At 59.4% G+C, this 17,234-nt stretch overlaps 2 protein-coding genes across 6 annotated transcripts; both read right to left on the bottom strand.

The window, feature by feature from the left end:
- Positions 1-848: 848 nt before the first annotated feature.
- On the bottom strand, positions 849-4,184 carry mustn1b (musculoskeletal, embryonic nuclear protein 1b). 5 transcript variants are annotated; one of them, XM_088637195.1, is made up of 4 exons: positions 4,071-4,184; positions 3,805-3,930; positions 2,580-2,687; positions 849-1,461 (listed from the first exon to the last, which is right to left on the bottom strand). In XM_088637195.1, the coding sequence occupies exons 1-4, from the start codon at positions 4,162-4,164 to the stop codon at positions 1,352-1,354; spliced, it is 438 nt and encodes a 145-aa protein (XP_088493321.1). In that variant the 5' UTR covers positions 4,165-4,184; the 3' UTR covers positions 849-1,351. The 5 variants fall into 5 exon arrangements, with proteins under 5 accessions (XP_088493321.1, XP_088493323.1, XP_088493325.1 ...); XM_088637197.1 differs by lacking the exon at positions 4,071-4,184 and having other exon boundaries at positions 3,805-3,949; XM_088637199.1 differs by lacking the exon at positions 4,071-4,184 and having other exon boundaries at positions 2,564-2,687; positions 3,805-3,948.
- Positions 4,185-6,213: 2,029 nt separating this feature from the next.
- stimate (STIM activating enhance) lies at positions 6,214-16,564 on the bottom strand. The gene is made up of 8 exons (XM_088637193.1): positions 15,481-16,564; positions 14,998-15,046; positions 14,141-14,236; positions 13,888-14,009; positions 10,446-10,558; positions 10,060-10,137; positions 9,791-9,940; positions 6,214-9,567 (listed from the first exon to the last, which is right to left on the bottom strand). The coding sequence occupies exons 1-8, from the start codon at positions 15,695-15,697 to the stop codon at positions 9,451-9,453; spliced, it is 942 nt and encodes a 313-aa protein (XP_088493319.1). The 5' UTR covers positions 15,698-16,564; the 3' UTR covers positions 6,214-9,450.
- Positions 16,565-17,234: the final 670 nt, after the last annotated feature.

The following is a 17,234-nucleotide window of genomic DNA, read 5'->3' as shown; positions in this document are numbered from 1 at the left end:
CGTGTTTTATAGGAGCAGCGACCCCGCAGCTCTGCGCCCCGGCCAGGGGTGGAGACGCCGGGGTGACGGGGAGGTCCTGTTTGTTTTATCGAACAGTCTTCTCTTTAACCGAGGCGAGCCTGCGGGGGGGGCAGCGGGGCGAGATCTGCAGGTCTGTGTTTGTTCACCCACACGCACCGAGTAGGCGAAAGAGCAGTTTTATTTTGTCAGCAAAAAAAAAAAACTCTTTAGATAGATACTTCATTGATCCCGTGAGGGAAATTTGCAGGGGCCGGAGAAGTTAAATGTGCTGTTCTGGGAATCGGGCACGGACGGCCTTGTGCCCTTGTGCAACGCTGCCGATCAGCCCGACCGTCAACAGGAAATTAAGCCAGGTTCCAGGAACAGACCCTTCCGCTATTTATGTGTCGGCAAGACAGACCGCAGGGGCTTTCAGCCGATCTCCAGCGGCTGATTGAGCCTCTCGGGCCTGAGTAGATGGGAGTCTCACCCCTGGGGTTCGCTCTTGCATTAGGGGGGGCACTCAGAGAACTGGGGGCCCCGAGTCACCCCTTCAGTGTTCAGCTCTCCCACCTCCCCCCAGTCACACTACCCCGAGTCCAGGGAGGTGCCACACTGGTCACCCCACACACAAGCAGGATGTCCTCTGACCCCTGACCTCGCCACCCTCCCTCTCCCTCCCCGGGCTGATGAGCCTCGGACCCGGGACCAGAACCCCAGCCTGTCAGTTCCCTGCGCCCGGAGCCCAGAGCTCTCCCTGCCTCCTGGCCCAGGCCGGGGCGCGCGTCTGTCCGGACAAGTGCAGCGAACACCACTCTGACCAGCACAGAAGAACCCAGAGCCTGCGGTTTCCGAAAACTCGTTTATTCACAAAGGGAGCATCTTGATGAGGACAGAGAGGATGAGATCTGCAGCGCAACAGATCCGCACACGAGCGGAGGTCTGGATTCACGCCGACAGGCGCACACCGTCTCTGCGTCAGGCTGGGGTGACTCTGCCGCCAGCAGATGTTCAAAGCTTTTTGCCCCAAGCAAGGGTTGTCCGTATTATTCGGGAAAAACCCAGCAATCTGATCATTTTTGCAATTCTAGTCACGCAGCAGAACGGACCCCAGGGCAGACGGAGTTTTCCCAAAAGCCTGGCCTGCTCTCCTGCCCCGCTCCTCTCCGGCACACGTCAGGAATCAACTGGGAAGCGGCTGTGTGACGGCCAGCTCATTCGAACCCGCGCAGGGGCGCGGCAGGAGGAGCTGGCGGCTCAGTCACACCCCCCGGGGCGGAGAGACGGGCCGGCGCGGGTCCGAAGGCAGGGAGGGGCCGCTGGCGCGGGGTGCGGGGCGCCCGGCGGCCCCCTACTTCCCGAAGACGCTCTTGGGCGGCTGCTCCTTCGGCTTGTCGAACACGGTCTCCGTTCCCGTCCGCACGCCGCTGAACACGGAAGGCGCCGCCTTGCCCGCTCGCTCTGAAACGACAGCGGTCGGCGCAGTCAGGAGGCCGCGCCCGTGCCAGCCTCCGCTCTCCGTCGCTCAGCGATCGGTGTGAACGGGTAACCAGGCGGGCAGGGCAGCTCGACCCTCTTCCCAGCTCGACAGCGGGGGGGATGAGGCTTCCGTGACCCTTGACCCCGAGCGAAGCAGGAGCTGTGTGGTGACCCCTCTGCTCTCCCTTCCCCGCAAATAGAGACTCCATCTCCCCCAGTTTCAGGCTCTGCTGGTCTTGAACCAGGAGCATGGCAAGGAGGCAAGGGAGAGCAGAGGAGAGTCCGAGCTGAAAAACATCCGCTGGGGCTCTGTCTGCCACAGCTGCGTCCCGTCCTGGCTCCTCTGTGAGATCCTGTGTCCCTGTTCCTGCCGCACCCACCCCGCAGGGCCTCGTCACTTGTGCGCCCCCTAGTGGGTGCTGGCAGACTGAGTCAGTCCCTGCCCCCGAGATCCCTTGGCGCCCAGGCTGTGGCCCGGCGGGGGGGTTTCGGGGCTGTGGAGAACTGCGACAGCACCAAAACAGAAGTGGAATTTCACAGGGGCCACGGCAGCCCGTGTCCTACAGGAACACCGGCAAACTCCGGGCCGTGCCAGCCTGCAGGCTCACCCCTGTCCCCCGCGCGAGCGCCGTGGCGCAGCAGGCTGGGAGAGCAGCCAGAGGGCGTCAGCGAGCCCCGTCACGAGCAGCCTGGGACAGTGTCCTGGGGAGGACCGGCTCTCTCTCCCTATAGAAGGAGTGGAAATTCAGAGGCTCTGAGGAATGAGCAGCTGGGCCTGAGGGCTGGCCCAGCCTGCGGCGCTTTCCCACACTGCTGCCTGTCTCTCTCCCCTCTCCTCCTCCTCCTCTGAGCCTGCTGCCTGCTGTACAGCGTCACTGTCCTTCCCCGAACCTTTCAATGTTTGGAATGGTAAGTCCTTGGAACCCATGCATATAGAGAGAGAGCCTTGCCTCATGTGAACTAGGGGGTTTATAACCTTCGTCCTAGTGCGCTATATAGAAATGAATGTCAGTCTCGCCCTGGAGCTCCACGGGCCGCAGGGAGACCCCCTCCACCCCCCGCTGGGCCGCCCCGTGACACTCACCGCACTCCATCATCACCTCGTAGGTCTTGGACTTGACCTCCCCCTTCAGCCCCAGCTTGCTCCGCGCCCCCTTCAGGTCCTCCTCCTTCATTGCCGGCCGCTTCTTCTTCTTCACTTCCTCGGGCTGGGGGGGCGAGACCACCCACACGGCCGGGTTACCCCACTGCACCTGCGCCCCTCCGTCCTGGGGGAGCGCCTGGCCCCCCACTTCCCAGCCCCTGCAGTCTGCTTCCAGGCCAGAGCTCACTGTAGGACAGGTGTGCTCCTTTGCAGTGCCTTTCCCTCCGAGGTACACCGCAGCTCGCTGCGCCAGATGGCCCAGTGACGGCAGACCCAGTGCAGAAGAGAGAACCAGTTTACCCGCGGACCCCAGTGTCCTCTGTACCCCCATGCAAACCCGTCACCACCAGCAGTGTTTATTACTGCCAATACAAAAACACACCTCTTCTCCTGAGACAGACACCTGTATCACTGGGCATCACCTGGCACCTCCTCCCCAGACACTGATACACCTGTATCACTGGGCATCACTGGCACCTCCTCCCCAGACACTGATACACCTGTATCACTGGGCATCACTGGCACCTCCTCCCCAGACACTGATACACCTGTACCACTGGGCATCACTGGTGCCTCCTCCCCAGACACTGATACACCTGTACCACTGGGCATCACCTGGCACCTCCTCCCCTGACACTGATACACCTGTATCACTGGGCATCACTGGCACCTCCTCCCCAGACACTGATACACCTGTACCACTGGGCATCACCTGGCACCTCCTCCCCTGACACTGATACACCTGTATCACTGGGCATCACTGGCACCTCCTCCCCAGACACTGATACACCTGTACCACTGGGCATCACTGGCACCTCCTCCCCCGACACTGATACACCTGTACCACTGGGCATCACCTGGCACCTCCTCCCCAGACACTGATACACCTCCATCACTGGGCATTGCCAGCCAGCTTCTATAGCTCTGTACACATACCACATTAGCCTCCTGGCACATGACTTCACCCACAGGGAGCATCGTTACCATCTGTCTAGTAGCTCTCAGGAAGGAACAGCGATGATCTAAATTTAAGTGCGAGTCCTCCGGTCGCGTCTCAGCTCTCCTGCGCGCAGTCGCCACCCGTCGCTCAGTTCCTGTGCTCGCTGTGGGAGTAACAGCAGCCCACCCGAAACAAAAGCTGACGCCCCCCGTGAACACCGGGGAGACCCCGCATTGCGTACCTGGGACATGTGTGCTGATCGCAGAGCCGAGTCCGACTGCCGACTGACGACTGACAGCGCCGCTCTCACTCCTCCTTTTATCGTGGCCCAGAGGATGAGTCAGTCTCCCCCTGCCCTGCCCCCGTGCTGTAAGAGGGTATTATTAGATCTGACGAGCTGCGCCGAGACCGGCCTCTGGACAGCTGCCGAGGACGGCGTCCCCCTGTCCCTCTCATTCTCTCCAGCCCCCTTTGTGTTTCCGGCGAGAAAAAACACCACCAGCTCACTCTTAGAAGACAGGAGATCTCCGCTTTGCCCCCTCATGGTCCTGTGTGTGTGCTTGCGCCGTTTCCCACAGCCCGATTCTCCTGCGGGGGCCATCCTCAGCGCTCGCAGGATCCTAGTGCTCCGCGACACCGGCAGAGAATTCACTAGAGCCGGTTAGAAAAGGGATGGATGAAATAAAACCCCACACTTCCCACACAACTGCTCCAGCAGCTCGTTAGCTCTATTACAGCTCCCGGTACGTCAGGTAATTGAATGAAACACCCAGGGGGGCCAGTTGGGCCAGTCCTGTTCTGGACACCCCTGGTCCTGAGCAGCGACATCACCTCCTGGTCCGAGAGGAGCCCGGAACACAAGAACTACAGCAAACTCCCCAGCATCTGCCAATCCCCCGGAACCCCAGGAGCAGGCTGACACCCCAAGATGAGTCGGGGGGACCCCCTTTCAGACGCACAGCAGGGAGCAGGTGAACGGGAGGGTCTGACCGGACCAGCAGGTGGGGGGTCTTGATTGGGTCACTGCTGAGAAAGGAGGGTCACCAAGCTAGAGCACTGAGATCCTAATCTCGACAGCCCCACAGACACAAAGCCCATCTGCAGGCGCTCGGCCGCCCAGCACGTCCGCCACAGCTTCATGGGAAAGGGCAGCGTGGATTTAGAAACAGCAGGCAGAAGGATTTAACCCTTTAGGCAGTGGCTGGGGGTGACTGTTGTGGTCTGTGCTGTGAATTCAAACCCACATACTGTATCTCCGAAGGTCATTGGTGCTGATCTTCCTGCCCCGTCCACCATCATGCATGTGTTTTACATAAAGCAGAATCCATCTGTGACGATCCTTCACACCCCTTGTTCAATAATGTCCAGTTACTCCCATCAGAACCCAGATACTGGCTCCCCAACTCCAAAACCAACAGGTTGAAGTTCTCATTCATTCCTGTAGCCGTATCCTTACTTAACACTGGACTTTCTATGCAAAGAAGGGTGTATATTGTTGTTCCTGTCGTGGTTTTTTCTCTGTCCGTCTGTATACCAACACGTGCCCTCTCGGGGATAATAAAGACTGTCTCTCTCTCACAGATCTCCGACGCTGCGCCGACACGCACACACTCTCGCTGGAATTCTGCAGGAGCTGTGTCGTCCGTGAGGAAGCAGGCCAGCAGAATTCCCAGCATGAGTCATTGTTACGAGAGCCTGAGGCATAAACAGACCCTGGGTGTCCTGTTTCACTGCTGCCCTTTCCAGCACCTGTTCCTGCTGGACGTCCTGGGGTTCCCCACGCTCTCTATTAGAATTAAAGAGACGCCCCCCCCCTCCCCAACTCCCATTTAATCACAGGGGGTGGAGGACTGTCGTCTGCAGGACAGGGCTTGTCTGAAAGACAGGAAAGCAGAGCAGCCCATAGCTGCTGGTACCACTGCTGTCGTTATCAGATCAAGTTAGTGTGGCTGCTATTCTTCAACTTTAAAAATAAGCACTTCACCAGCATAAACACACGAGACAACTGACTGGACTGGAGACACTGCTGTCCCTCTCCTGTCACACTCCCCCTGAATTCACACACTTGACACACCTGACTGGACTGGAGACACTGCTGTCCCTCTCCTCTCACACACCCCTGACTGGACTGGAGACACTGCTGTCCCTCTCCTCTCACACTCCCGCTGAATTCACACACTGACACCCCTGACTGGACTGGAGACACTGCTGTCCCTCTCCTCTCACACTCCCTCTGAATTCACACACTGACACACCTGACTGGACTGGAGACACTGCTGTCCCTCTCCTCTCACACTCCCGCTGAATTCACACACTCACTGGACTGGAGACACTGCTGTCCCTCTCCTGTCACACTCCCTCTGAATTCACACACTTGACACACCTGACTGGACTGGAGACACTGCTGTCCCTCTCCTTTCACACTCCCCCTGAATTCACACACTGACACACTCCTGACTGGACTGGAGACACTGCTGTCCCTCTCCTCTCACACTCCCCCTGAATTCACACACTGACACACCTGACTGGACTGGAGACACTGCTGTCCCTCTCCTCTCACACTCCCTCTGAATTCACACACTTGACACACCTAGCTCAACCACAGCCAGCAGATCAATCCCAGTTTCGCACTGAAAATAAAAAGAGTACATTTTACTTTATAAACTTTATTGTAAATGCTTATATAATGTCAGTACATCGTACTATAAGTAAGACATTTGAATTGATCTCCCAATAGCCCTCATGTTAAAATGCAACACAGGAAATCGGTTTTAACCTGGACTCCTCCCGGGCTGGACTGCAGAAGATCCACTGGACCCGGACCCGGACAGAACTCCCTCAGGGAGGCCCAGGTGCGACGATCTCTCCTTCCGGCCGTCTTCTCCAGAGCCCAGACCGAGGCCCGACAGCAGCTCAGAACCTCCAGGGTCCGTGCGGTTAACCCAGTCCTTGTGGACGCGCGTGGGACAGTCCTGCTGCCTTCAGCTGTCCCACCCACAGGAGACGGGACATGCTGCTCCCTCCAGCCCACACGCTGGGGTTCAAGGACAGAGGGAACAGGGAGCACAGGAACACCGCTCACGGAGCAGGAATGGGGTTCGATCAAGGAATGACCTGCAACGCTTTCTGCTCCAGTGCAACATTCCCCCACCTGGTGTAAACCACTGTAAGCGACACACCAGCTTCCGAGATCCGCTGTGGAAACTGCCGAGTGACGGAGGAAGGAATCCGCCATGCAGAGCAGAGGATCATGGTTAATGCACGCCCACTGACACCGAGAGCCCGGCTCCTTCTCCACACCCCCACTGTGGCTCCCCTATCCTGGGCACTGGGAATGCCCACGCCCACTGGTGTGTACTGGCACTGCCCACAGGTACCTACCGGGCCCAGCTTCCCAAATATATACTGCTCATCTCGGACATTCAGCTCTTTCCCCTCGGTCTAGCTTCCTCCGCACAGAAACAATTCTACGGCATCAGTCTCCTTAAATTTCAGGCACTGCCCTTCACACACACGGTCAGCCCCAACAGCCCTGCACGCCGGGGTCCGAGAAGGGCAGCCGGTCAGTGTGGGGGTGCGCGGGCGAGCCCGAGGGGTGAGGATCAGCTCCTGACGATCTCGATCAGTGTGAACGAAAGAGCCTCCCACCTTTCTTCTCACCCCAACCGGGCCGCGTTAACGAACCTTCCATCACCATCGAAGGCACTGGAGGAGGCTTTCAGTGAACCACTGTTGCCCGTGACGCACACAAACAAAAGGTACCCTCATCGTGCACAGATACATAAACATTTTGCAGCGCCGCACACAGAGTGCCCATACTGTACACAATCTCTCCAGAACCACAGCTTCGCACTTCCAAAACACAGAGGACAGCAAGGACTGTCCAGCCCTGGGGCTCCCCCCTCGACCCCAGGGGACCTCCTCACACAAAACAGGAAGGATCTGGAATGTAGGTGAGGAAACCATTTCACAGTGGGCAAATGAATCATCTAGAAATAAATGACAAAGGAAGTTAGGAAGCGAGTGCAAGAGGTGGCAGTGGAGTACTGAGGAACCAGGCCCTGCAGACGGGACTCCGCACCGAGCTGCCCGCTCTCCGGGACAGAATCCCTCACGTGACCTTTTATCACTAATCACACGAGTCGCTTCAGAACAACGCACTCATCTCCCCGGGTCGCTCCACCGAAAGGGCCCAAGAACTGGGACGCAACATCGCCTCCTGCTGGTCAAACAGGAACAACCGCTCTGCTCTAGGGGGTCTCGCAGGGGGTGTCCGCCATCGCCACAGCCCACTTCCCCCCTCCGAGAGCGACACCAACGACCGCTTCCCCGCAGAGGTGCTGTCCCAGAAGCGCCGGAGAGGCTCGGCCCACAAACTGCGCAGTGGGTTCACGCGCGCTGCTCCCCGTTAATCCTTCAGCCGGCCCTGGGGGTCACACAGGCCTGGGCTCCGACTCCCTGCTCACAGGAGCGCCGCTCCAGGACCGGCCAACCGAAGGAGAAGCCATCGTCCTCCCGGGTCGAGTGGCGTACCAGCAGGACCAGCCTTCATCGCCAAGGGACTGCTACCGCGGGCACTGTGAGCCCTCCTCCACAGGCCAGAGCCCCAAGCCTGCGCGCTCCAGAAACAGCCTTGCTACCACACTGATGGCACGGCCTAGCTACGGTTTTTAAATATTAAATATCTGTCCCTGAGCACGCATACTCTCTTGGCTCTAAATCATCATCATGTTTGCAATGACCGTAAAAACCCAACGTCCGGCAACACTTTCTCAAAGCAGCAGTCCGACAGCACACGGAGGGCCCCGGTTCCCCCAAGGCTGCGCCAGCGCTGACAGCAGGACCTCAGGTCGGGCTCGCAGGAGAGGGGAGGAGGGCAAGGACGTTCCGTGACTCGTTCACAGTAACACGGGGCGGGCGGGCCCAGAACCGGAACCTCACAGGTACCAAACCACAGGAGCACCCAAGGGTGAACCGCTCGTCCCACAAGCCCCTGCCCCAGGCGTCCGCCTCTGCCCTTTCACCCGCAGAGCCAGACGAGGGTCCGGGAGAAGGCCGAGGACAAGAGGGGGCTCAGGACGGGGAGACGACCGCTACGGGAGCAGTTCGCCGTCTTACAAGGGAGAAGTCGAGTTGTGCTTGTGTTCAGCAGCAGCATGTGGGACAGCGGGTCTCCACAGCGCGCCCCTGAGGCTCGTGAGCACCAGCGTCCCACGACGTCTTCAGCAGGCACGCGGGGAACGTCCCAAGACTTTGAACAAACCGCTCCAGCACTTTCCAGACGGCGCACGAGCTGAAGAGCCACATCCTCGCAGGTCTCACGGTGCACTTGTCCATGACTACAGGCCAGGAAACGCAATGCGCAGACCAGTCACGTCCCCAGTCCGCCCAATAATGTCACTTGGGTCTCTGGGAGGAGAGCCAGAAGACCCCACATTTCTCCGGGGCAGGACCAGGAGTGACAATCACTGCACTAAAAATTAGGAATGAAAGAATCCCTCAAAACTACCCAGAATGCACATGCATAGTCCCGACCTGAGGGACTCAACTAGAATTAAAAACTACTTTTTGGAAGATGCCCGTCTCAGGCCCCTGTGACAATGCTCTCCAGGGCAGCGGGGAGGCAATACAGACCCCGCCCCACAGATCTCCTCTTCGTCCCATTGGCTAGTGTATCACCACGCCCCCTTACCCTGATTGGAGCAAAGTGGCAGACTGTGGGTGTGGCTACCGTCCTGGTTGGTTCCTCAGACCAGGCGGCTTTCAGAAACTCCGCCCCCCAGAGTTGGCCAGCTTTTGCGAAGATCAACAGTGATGAAGGTGAGCACACCCTGCAGTCTGCGCCCCTCTTCTCAAGGGCGACGTGGGGCGGAGGGGGCGGGGGCCCTCAGACGGGAAGCCCCATCCGGTGTTTCTTCTTCTTGACCGGCTTCAGGCTGGTCAGCCTCCGGAGGTCCTCCTCCCCCTCCGAGTCGTCCATCTCGTCGTCCGCGGAGATCAGGATCTGACCGGGAGATGGACAGAAAAAGAAGAGCAGTCACCCGTACGCCCACTCGCAGGTGCGCATGGAAACACCCGTGACACAGTCTGCCCCCGCTGTGGAGAACGTCTCTCCCGCCTCTCGTGCGTCTGGACGAGTTGTGCCGAATACCTTCCTGCGATTCATCTGGTCTCCCGCCCTCCCCCCCCCCCACCTCGAGCAAGCGTGCCCCCCTCCTCTCCCTCACCTCGGACTCGGACTCCTCGTGAGAGTGCGCCCGCCGGTATCGGATCTTGCTGTTGCCCCTGGAGTCCTCAGCTCCCTCCTTCTCCTCCAGCTTGGCTTTTGTCCTCCCCTTCTTCATCAGGAAGTTGTCCACCACCCAGAACATCAGCGCCTGCCCACGCGCACACACAGAACAGGCACCGTGGGTATTCTGGGAAGGAGCTAGAAAACAGTGCCGGGCAGGAGGGGGGGGCCACGCGCCCCGGCGAGACGAGGACGGGGATGACTCACGTTGACGAAGAAGGGGACGATCAGCATCACGATGGCCAGCTCCAGCTGGGGGTTGGCTATGGGGTTCAGCAGGGCCAGCTGGAAGCAAAGGGCAGGGGGTGAGCGTGCAGCCCCCATCCAAAATCCAGATGTGGGGTTCGCGCAGCAGCACAGCTGTCCGACACCCATTCAACACTCTGCTATCCTGAACAGGCTCTTTCCCTCATTAGAGGCGCTGGCTACAGCTCCCCGATGGCAAGACTGATGGCGCAGCTTCCGCCTGGAGAGACTGTCACGTTCGTGCGAGACGACAGATAGACCCCACCCCCCAGAGTTCACAGCGTACCCCGCTCTCCAGACTCGCAGCGCACTCACGCACACCCCGAAATCTAGTGTTGAAACTGCACCTTCTTCCACTGCGGGATGAGGAGAACGAGGATGATGAGGATCTTCTCAAACATCATGATGAGGATGTAGAGCGCACACTGGCCCACCCAGGCACTGCACTGCAGGGGCTCTCCTGGGGCAGAGACAGAGGTCTGGATTAATACCCTCTCCCCTGGGGCAGGGACAGAGCTCTGGGTTAATACCCTCTCTCCTGGGCCAGGGACAGAGCTCTGGGTTAATACCCTCTCTCCTGGGCCAGGGACAGAGCTCTGGGTTAATACCCTCTCTCCTGGGCCAGGGCCAGAGCTCTGGGTTAATACCCTGGGTAAACAAAATGGACACCCAGACACCGACACAGAGACACAGAACTTCTCTCTCTCACCACAGACAGAAGGCAGGAGCTGCGCTGGAAAATGTAAACGAGGGGGCAGGCTTAGGGAAACTGCCCCAGTATAAACAGGGAAGCAAAAATGTAAACGTCCCCCTCCCCTTCTCACCGCGAAGCAGCTCTGCACTGTGTCTCTGCATCAACCTTCACCCCCATGTGGAGTTTAAAATAAATAAAAAGGGTTTAAAGGCCTCACAAGGGCAGAGCACGAACGTCAGTGGCATTACACCCTCCCAGCTTCACGTGGCTCAGATGCTCCGATGAGAAAGAAAACTCCGCAGGACTCCATACACAGTCTCCTTCCCCCCTCCCGCACAACGGGAGGCCGAGTCAGCTCCAGGAGCTCCTCGCCGCAGGGCTCTCTCTTCCCGAGCTCCTGTGTTCCTTTCGCTCCGGCGGTTGGACAGCTGTAAGACCAGCAGGCCAGCAGGAGCCTGAAGTGGTGCGCCATGCAGGGCCTGACGCAGACGCTCAGGCAAAGGTTTGACATTTATGATCAAGGTGGACAATTTACGACCTAATTAAGCCACTGACGTCAGTAATGGGACTGACTGGAACTCGGGATGCGGCATCTCTCCAGGACCAGCAGCGTTTTTTTCCACAAGCCACAAGGAATGGGAAGAACATGCAAACTCCACACAGACGGCACTCCAGCCCAGAGCTGAACGCTGGTCTCGAGGGCCGCGTGGCAGCAGGAATGAGCGCCACGCTCCGCCCCACTGCTGCCCGGCTCGCACCCAGCCCTGTTTTAACACCATGACATGCGAGTGCGTCGTGCCCCCGGGATCGCGTCTCGGAGGCCTGTGACCACGAGGAAGTGTGCTAATCTCGTCCGGTCACTCAGCGGGAGGACAGAAACAGCAGAATGACCGAGCGCCCCCCTCGCGCTCCACTCCCCCCCCTCCCGATCTCCCCCTCTCCACCCCCGTCTGCCTGAGTCTCAGCTTTCCTCAGCTGTGACACCTGATCCCCTCCCCGGCCGTACTCTCAAACTCACGCCCAGCCTCGGGCAGCAGGAGAGGCGCTCGGAGCCTGGACTCCAGCCTCTCCGGACACACGGCTCTGTGGCGGAGGGAGCAGGGGGGTGCCGGGGCTCTCAGGAGTTAAACAGCAACACAGATCCCACCCGCACAGCCTGCTCCGCTCGGAGAGCGCGGGTCGGAAGAGCAACAGGGAAGCTCAGCTCCAAGGCTGGACAGTAGGACCGGTGACAGCCGGAGAGCTCCGGAAAGAGTTCTCCCGGAGGCTGAGCCCGAGCCGGACTGACGGGGTGGAAGGAGAGAGGGGAGCAGACACGGACACGGTGTGAGCACCTGCCACCAGGCGTCCGGTCCCTGATCCCTGATCCACAAGTGCTCAACTGCGGCCTTACGGGCTTTCCAGATCTCTTTAAACCCCCCACAGCCGGAGAGCTCTGGAAAGAGCATGGCTGCAGTGCATCAGAGGCAGGTGAAGAGATGCGCTAATCCTGTGCTGTAAACGTCTTCTATTTGATGGTTTAGGAGTTCGAACGCGATCGCTGAAAGCACAAGCGGAACGGAAACCCTCACACGCTGGGGTGTGCCGCGCACCAAGGACATGGACTCTGGGGTCCGTGAGCAATTCGAGAGGCTGGCGAAGCCGTGAGCCCGTCCCAGCCCATAGCGCCACCGCGTTATTCTGGAGCGCCGACGGGAGGGGGAGTGGAGCTCCGTCCCTCCATCGCTGGCAGGCTGATCACGCAGCGTGACGCCCAGAGAGCAGGGGAGGTGGCACACTGTTATTTCTGCCGACACCATCAGCCCTCTTCAAAAATTCGGTCTCCTGTCAGCTGACCGCCTGCAGCCCAAGGGCACAAACCCTGAACCCCCACCAGACTGCAGGACTGACGGCCACAGGCTAGGAAAACCGCAACAACTGGCCTTTAACTGCAGATAACCAACAATGATTAACAAGGCCGGGGGCTGCCTCAAACAGCAGCAGGGGAAAAGCACTGATTGCACTGATTGTAATCTGCTGAGTGAATGTCATCGGAGCAACCGTGGGTACACAGGAGGCCCTTCTTTACACAAAGGGTGGCGGGGGTCTGGAACAAGCTGCCCAGCCATGTTGTTAAGCCAGAATCCCTGGGATCTTTCAAGAAAGAGATCAAATCGACACACTGGCAAGCACATCCACTAATTTATCTGGCTCACACATCTATTTAAAGCAGCTTACACTGTATACATATGTATATCCCATAGCCTTTAACCAAGAAGTCGGCTCCGATTCTCACAACTGCCAACTCTAACAGGCAAGGGCGACACCTAGTGGTCAAACGCATTAGTGACGCCACCTCTGAAAACAACTCCAGGCCGAGGCGATGGCGCTGCTTATGGGCTCCCAGCCTCTTGTACAATCAGTCCTGTGACGGCGATGTCGCCCCCGTTAACAGCTCTGTTTAATCGACCTGCAGACGGTCGTGCACAGACAGGTGTTTGTTACACGTTTAACGCCTCTCTGTAGTCACGTGCACAGAGCTGTTCCACACCTCGTTCACATCACGGCGCACCCTGTCGGTCATCATGCGCGCCCCCACGCTGCGACATTGTGGTCACCCCGGTTTGCCACAACCTGCTCCGCACTCCAGGAACTCTGGTCCAGGCGCCAGCTTTCTCCGGGCAGCCCGAAAACACGCGGCCGCCTTGCGTTCACGCGACGCCGGCATTACTCCATTCCCGATCGGACCACACGCACCGGTCCAGTCAGGCACGGGACACCTCAAGATCCGGGGCGGTCTCCGCAGGTAAAATCCTCACGGATTCAGAACCGGTGACAGGAGCCCCAGCCTGCCGAGAGAGCTCTGGGGGCGAACGTACCGCTGTAGCTTGGGGTACAATAAAGACTCCAGACTCTGAGAGCAACAGCACCGTCTCAACAGATCTCCCACTGGAGAAGCTGCTCAGACTCCTAGACTCCGGACTGTCCAATTCCCCACCTCTCTTTTTCAGCTTCGTGAAAACACAGCGCGTCCGCTCGCTGCTAGCGGTCAGGCGAAGCCAAGACCACCGGCGACCTCAGCTGGGGCTGCCCCCCCGCGGTGGCGCCGGGCTTACCGTACTCCCCAAACCGCAGAGAGTCCCACTGCCGCCACTCCACCAGCACGCTCACGGCGCGGACGCCCGCGTAGATCACCAGCATGCCCAGAGACGCGTCCAGCAGGAAGTTGATGAGGTACCTGCAGGGGCCACAGGGCAGCTCAGCTTAGCCCAGCCCACACGGGCCCGAAACCGGCCCCCGCCCCTCCTGCCCCCCCACTGCACACAGGCCTGAAACCAGCCCCCCCCCCACACACGGGCCGACACTCACAGTGAGCAGGGGTCCTCCTCCGTCAGGTCGGACAGGTAGACGTTGGCGAAGTGGATGAACAGCATGCCGATGGCCTGCTTGGACGTGTCGAGGAACCTGGGTGGGGGGGGGCGGGACAAACCATCAGGGGTCACAGCAGCACGAAACACCAGCAGCCAGCCTCCTTCGGCACAGAGAGACGCTGCCGGCGCTGAACATCTCTCCCTCGCTGTGAGGTCAGCTGGCCTGGGCTAAACTTTCCCCTTGCACCTGGGATCACCCAAGAAGAAGGCCGGGGGAAAGGGCTGCTTTCCACCCCCCCCCAGACTGCATCTGGTGGAACAAGCCGGCAGGACAGGCACTGGCGGCTGGAGCTCTGGACTCAGCTCTCCGGGCCCGATGACCACCACCACCCCAGGCTTAGACACTCCCCCACACCCACCAGCCACTCCCCCACCTCCTCTAGCCACACCCCCAGGCCAGCCGAGCCCCGCCCCCACAACAGCCAACAACTCCCCCACATTCTCTAGCCACACCCCCCATGCCAGCCAAGCCCCGCCCCCCTGCATCACCAGCCCCGCCTCCACACCCAGCACAGCCCCGGAAATACAGACCAAAGGCAGAGAAATTCCCACACAAGTCGCTGCGCTGGAGAAATTCCACAGCCCGGCCCAGGAGCAGGGCAGGAAGGGGCAGGGAGAGAGAGAGACGGCGACCAGGAGGCAGAGGGGAGAGGGAGAATGAAATGAGAGGCAGAGGGGAGAGAGGGAGTGCCAGACAAAGAGAGAAACGGGAGAGGACCAGGGGACCATCTCTCCCGTCCAGCAGGAAGCCCCCCGCCCCCGGGAGAGGGTGTCTGGGGCAGGCGAGGGGTTTACCAGATCCTCCAGGGGCGCCTCTCGTGCTTGGGCTCCCGGAAACGCTTCACTGCGGGGAAAGAGAAGAGCAGGTGAGAAAGACAGCACCGCCACGCCGCCGCCCCCTGCTGGTCTCAACTGGAGACACCGCCGGCCAGCGCTCATCCACACCTGCGGCACAGGAACCGGACCCCCCCGCGCCCCCCACGCATGGACCCTCAGCACATGTGACAGGCCGGCCTTCCCAGCTCGAACCACAAGCAGGACTGCTTTTACTCCAAGCAGGGCTTTTCTCCTCCATTTCCAGGTGCCAATACCTGCCGGCCTGTCACACCTGGCCCCCAGGTGTGGGGAAGCTGACTTGAGTGGTCCAGAGAGGGAGAGAGACAGACAGGGTCCCCAGGCAGAGCCAGGGCAACACTCTGACCCCGCCGAGACCCCCGTCGCTGACTCGACCCTGAATCGCTTCATGGGACGGGCGTGTGCGCAGGGCTGCGTACTCACACATCAGCGTGCTGAACGCCACCACCCCCAGCAGGCCCTGCAGGAAGATGCCGAAGCTGTCCATCAGGGCGCCGTTCTCGCAGCCCCGGGAGTCGCTCCCGGGGGTCGGGCTGGCCGACAGGGAGGTGTTGTGCGGGGAGGAGGCCGGCAGCACGGCGCCCAGGACAGCCTCCTCCCCGGGCCGGGACACCATGCGCCCCAGGCCGCTGTCCGCCATGGCGGCGCGCAGGGGGAGAGTCCGGCCGCACGCCGGGCGCCGCCAAGTCCGCTTCCCACGAAACTGGGGGGGTTAGAGGGAGGTCTGAAGTGAGCCTGCTTCTCCGCAGTCGGTCACAGTGGCCGGAGAGTTACTGCAGGCCGCGCCGGGACCCATGACCCCGGTCCATCCTGGCCGGCCTCCCGCGGTTCCGATGAGTCCCCCCCCCCAAAAAAAAAAAGAAATAGACCGTTTCACTTTCCCAGACGGGGCAGCACGTCCCGGGGCAGAGGCGGCGCGTCAGGGCGAGGGGCCGCACCCCGACCTGCCCCCCGGGGCAGCTGTGGCGACCCGGCCGGCTGACCGCGACATGTCCCGCGTCTGGGCGCCTGTCGGCACCCGCTGCGCTCCGGGGACTCCGCTCTCCCAGGCCAGGGATGTCCGGTCCTGTCTTCTTCTGTTTCTGGCTTAAACGGGGAAGCGGGTGGAGATGCTCCTCTCCTCACGTCCTGAGATAGCCCCCAGCCCGGGGGTGAAGAGTCGCTCCCGGCTGCCTCCCCAAATCGCACGTCTCCGCTCCGTCCCCTGCTGTCAACAAGCTGCCTGCTCCAGTCGGCAACACCGCACGACGCAATCCCACCCCCGGGCAGCCCGACAGCCAGCAGGATTTCGTAAACCAAATTTCCCGAGACAAGCTCCGCTACTTCTTTTTTTTTTGTTTTAAGCACAATCGCGTTTTTCTCCTCCCGAGTTCAAGCGGCAGGCGCGCCAGCTGCTTCCTTGCTCACTCATTCTGACTCCCAGGCCGCTCGTGACGTCACGGACCGGCGCCGCCCAATGACGGAGGGGGCGGGGCGTCCCAGCTGCCTTGTGGGAGATGCAGTCCAGAAGCGAAACTCCGTCTGTCTGCACAGCTGGAGACGGAACGAGACTACAGTTCCCCGATGACACCGCGACCGGTGTTTCGGAGCTTTTTTTTGCGTAGAAAGTTTAAATAACATAAATGCGTAACTGAGGTCACCTGTTCTTCCTGGTAGTTGCTGAATTGGCTGCAACACCACTGTATTGCATACATCAATAATATAGATTCTGCGTCTGTTGTTTTGTGCTGTGTTCTATGTAGTACTTTATTTGTATTCTGCATAGACTGTTTTATCGGCTGTATTTCTGCGAGATGCATTCTTTTCTAACACTTCTCGGATGTAACCCACTATATTAGATCAGATCGCCATGAATTCTGCCTAGACCCACTTTCAGACGCTGCTCGTGTCGGCATTTTAAATGGCAAACGTTTATCATTATTAATAATCATGTAATAATAACAATTAAAATGAATAATGGAAAATAATTATGATGTACCGTCTTTACACTTTATAGTAAGAAAGGAGAGGTGATAACAGAATTAGAAGAATTAAAAACAAGGTTTTCGAGTGCTGAATGCTGTGACATAATGCAGCAGATAACAGCATGATATAAATTCAGAGACCCTCTGTCAGACTAATGAGGCGAGTAAAGGGTGCAAGGTGAGACAGCCTGGCCAGCAGACACACACACACAC

Source organism: Lepisosteus platostomus, chromosome 6 (assembly GCF_059453375.1).
Source record: "Lepisosteus platostomus isolate fLepPlt1 chromosome 6, fLepPlt1.hap1, whole genome shotgun sequence".
In the NCBI taxonomy this organism is placed as follows: Eukaryota; Metazoa; Chordata; class Actinopteri; order Semionotiformes; family Lepisosteidae; genus Lepisosteus; species Lepisosteus platostomus.
Note: the sequence above shows the minus strand (reverse complement) of the source record. Positions and strands in the feature narration are given on the sequence as shown.

Excerpts from the sequence above, each read along its gene's own strand:
- stimate (XM_088637193.1), bottom strand. The coding sequence starts at position 15,697 with ATGGCGGACAGCGGCCTGGGGCGCATGGTGTCCCGGCCCGGGGAGGAG. Across the intron at positions 15,047-15,480 it reads GGCGTTCAGCACGCTGATGT|TGAAGCGTTTCCGGGAGCCC; the intron begins GTGAGTACGCAG and ends CTTTCCCCGCAG. Across the intron at positions 10,138-10,445 it reads TCATCCCGCAGTGGAAGAAG|CTGGCCCTGCTGAACCCCAT; the intron begins GTGCAGTTTCAA and ends CTTTGCTTCCAG.
- mustn1b (XM_088637195.1), bottom strand. The coding sequence starts at position 4,164 with ATGGCCCCCGCAGGAGAATCGGGCTGTGGGAAACGGCGCAAGCACACA. Across the intron at positions 3,931-4,070 it reads AGATCTCCTGTCTTCTAAGA|CACGGGGGCAGGGCAGGGGG; the intron begins GTGAGCTGGTGG and ends ACCCTCTTACAG. Across the intron at positions 2,688-3,804 it reads GATCAGCACACATGTCCCAG|CCCGAGGAAGTGAAGAAGAA; the intron begins GTACGCAATGCG and ends TCGCCCCCCCAG.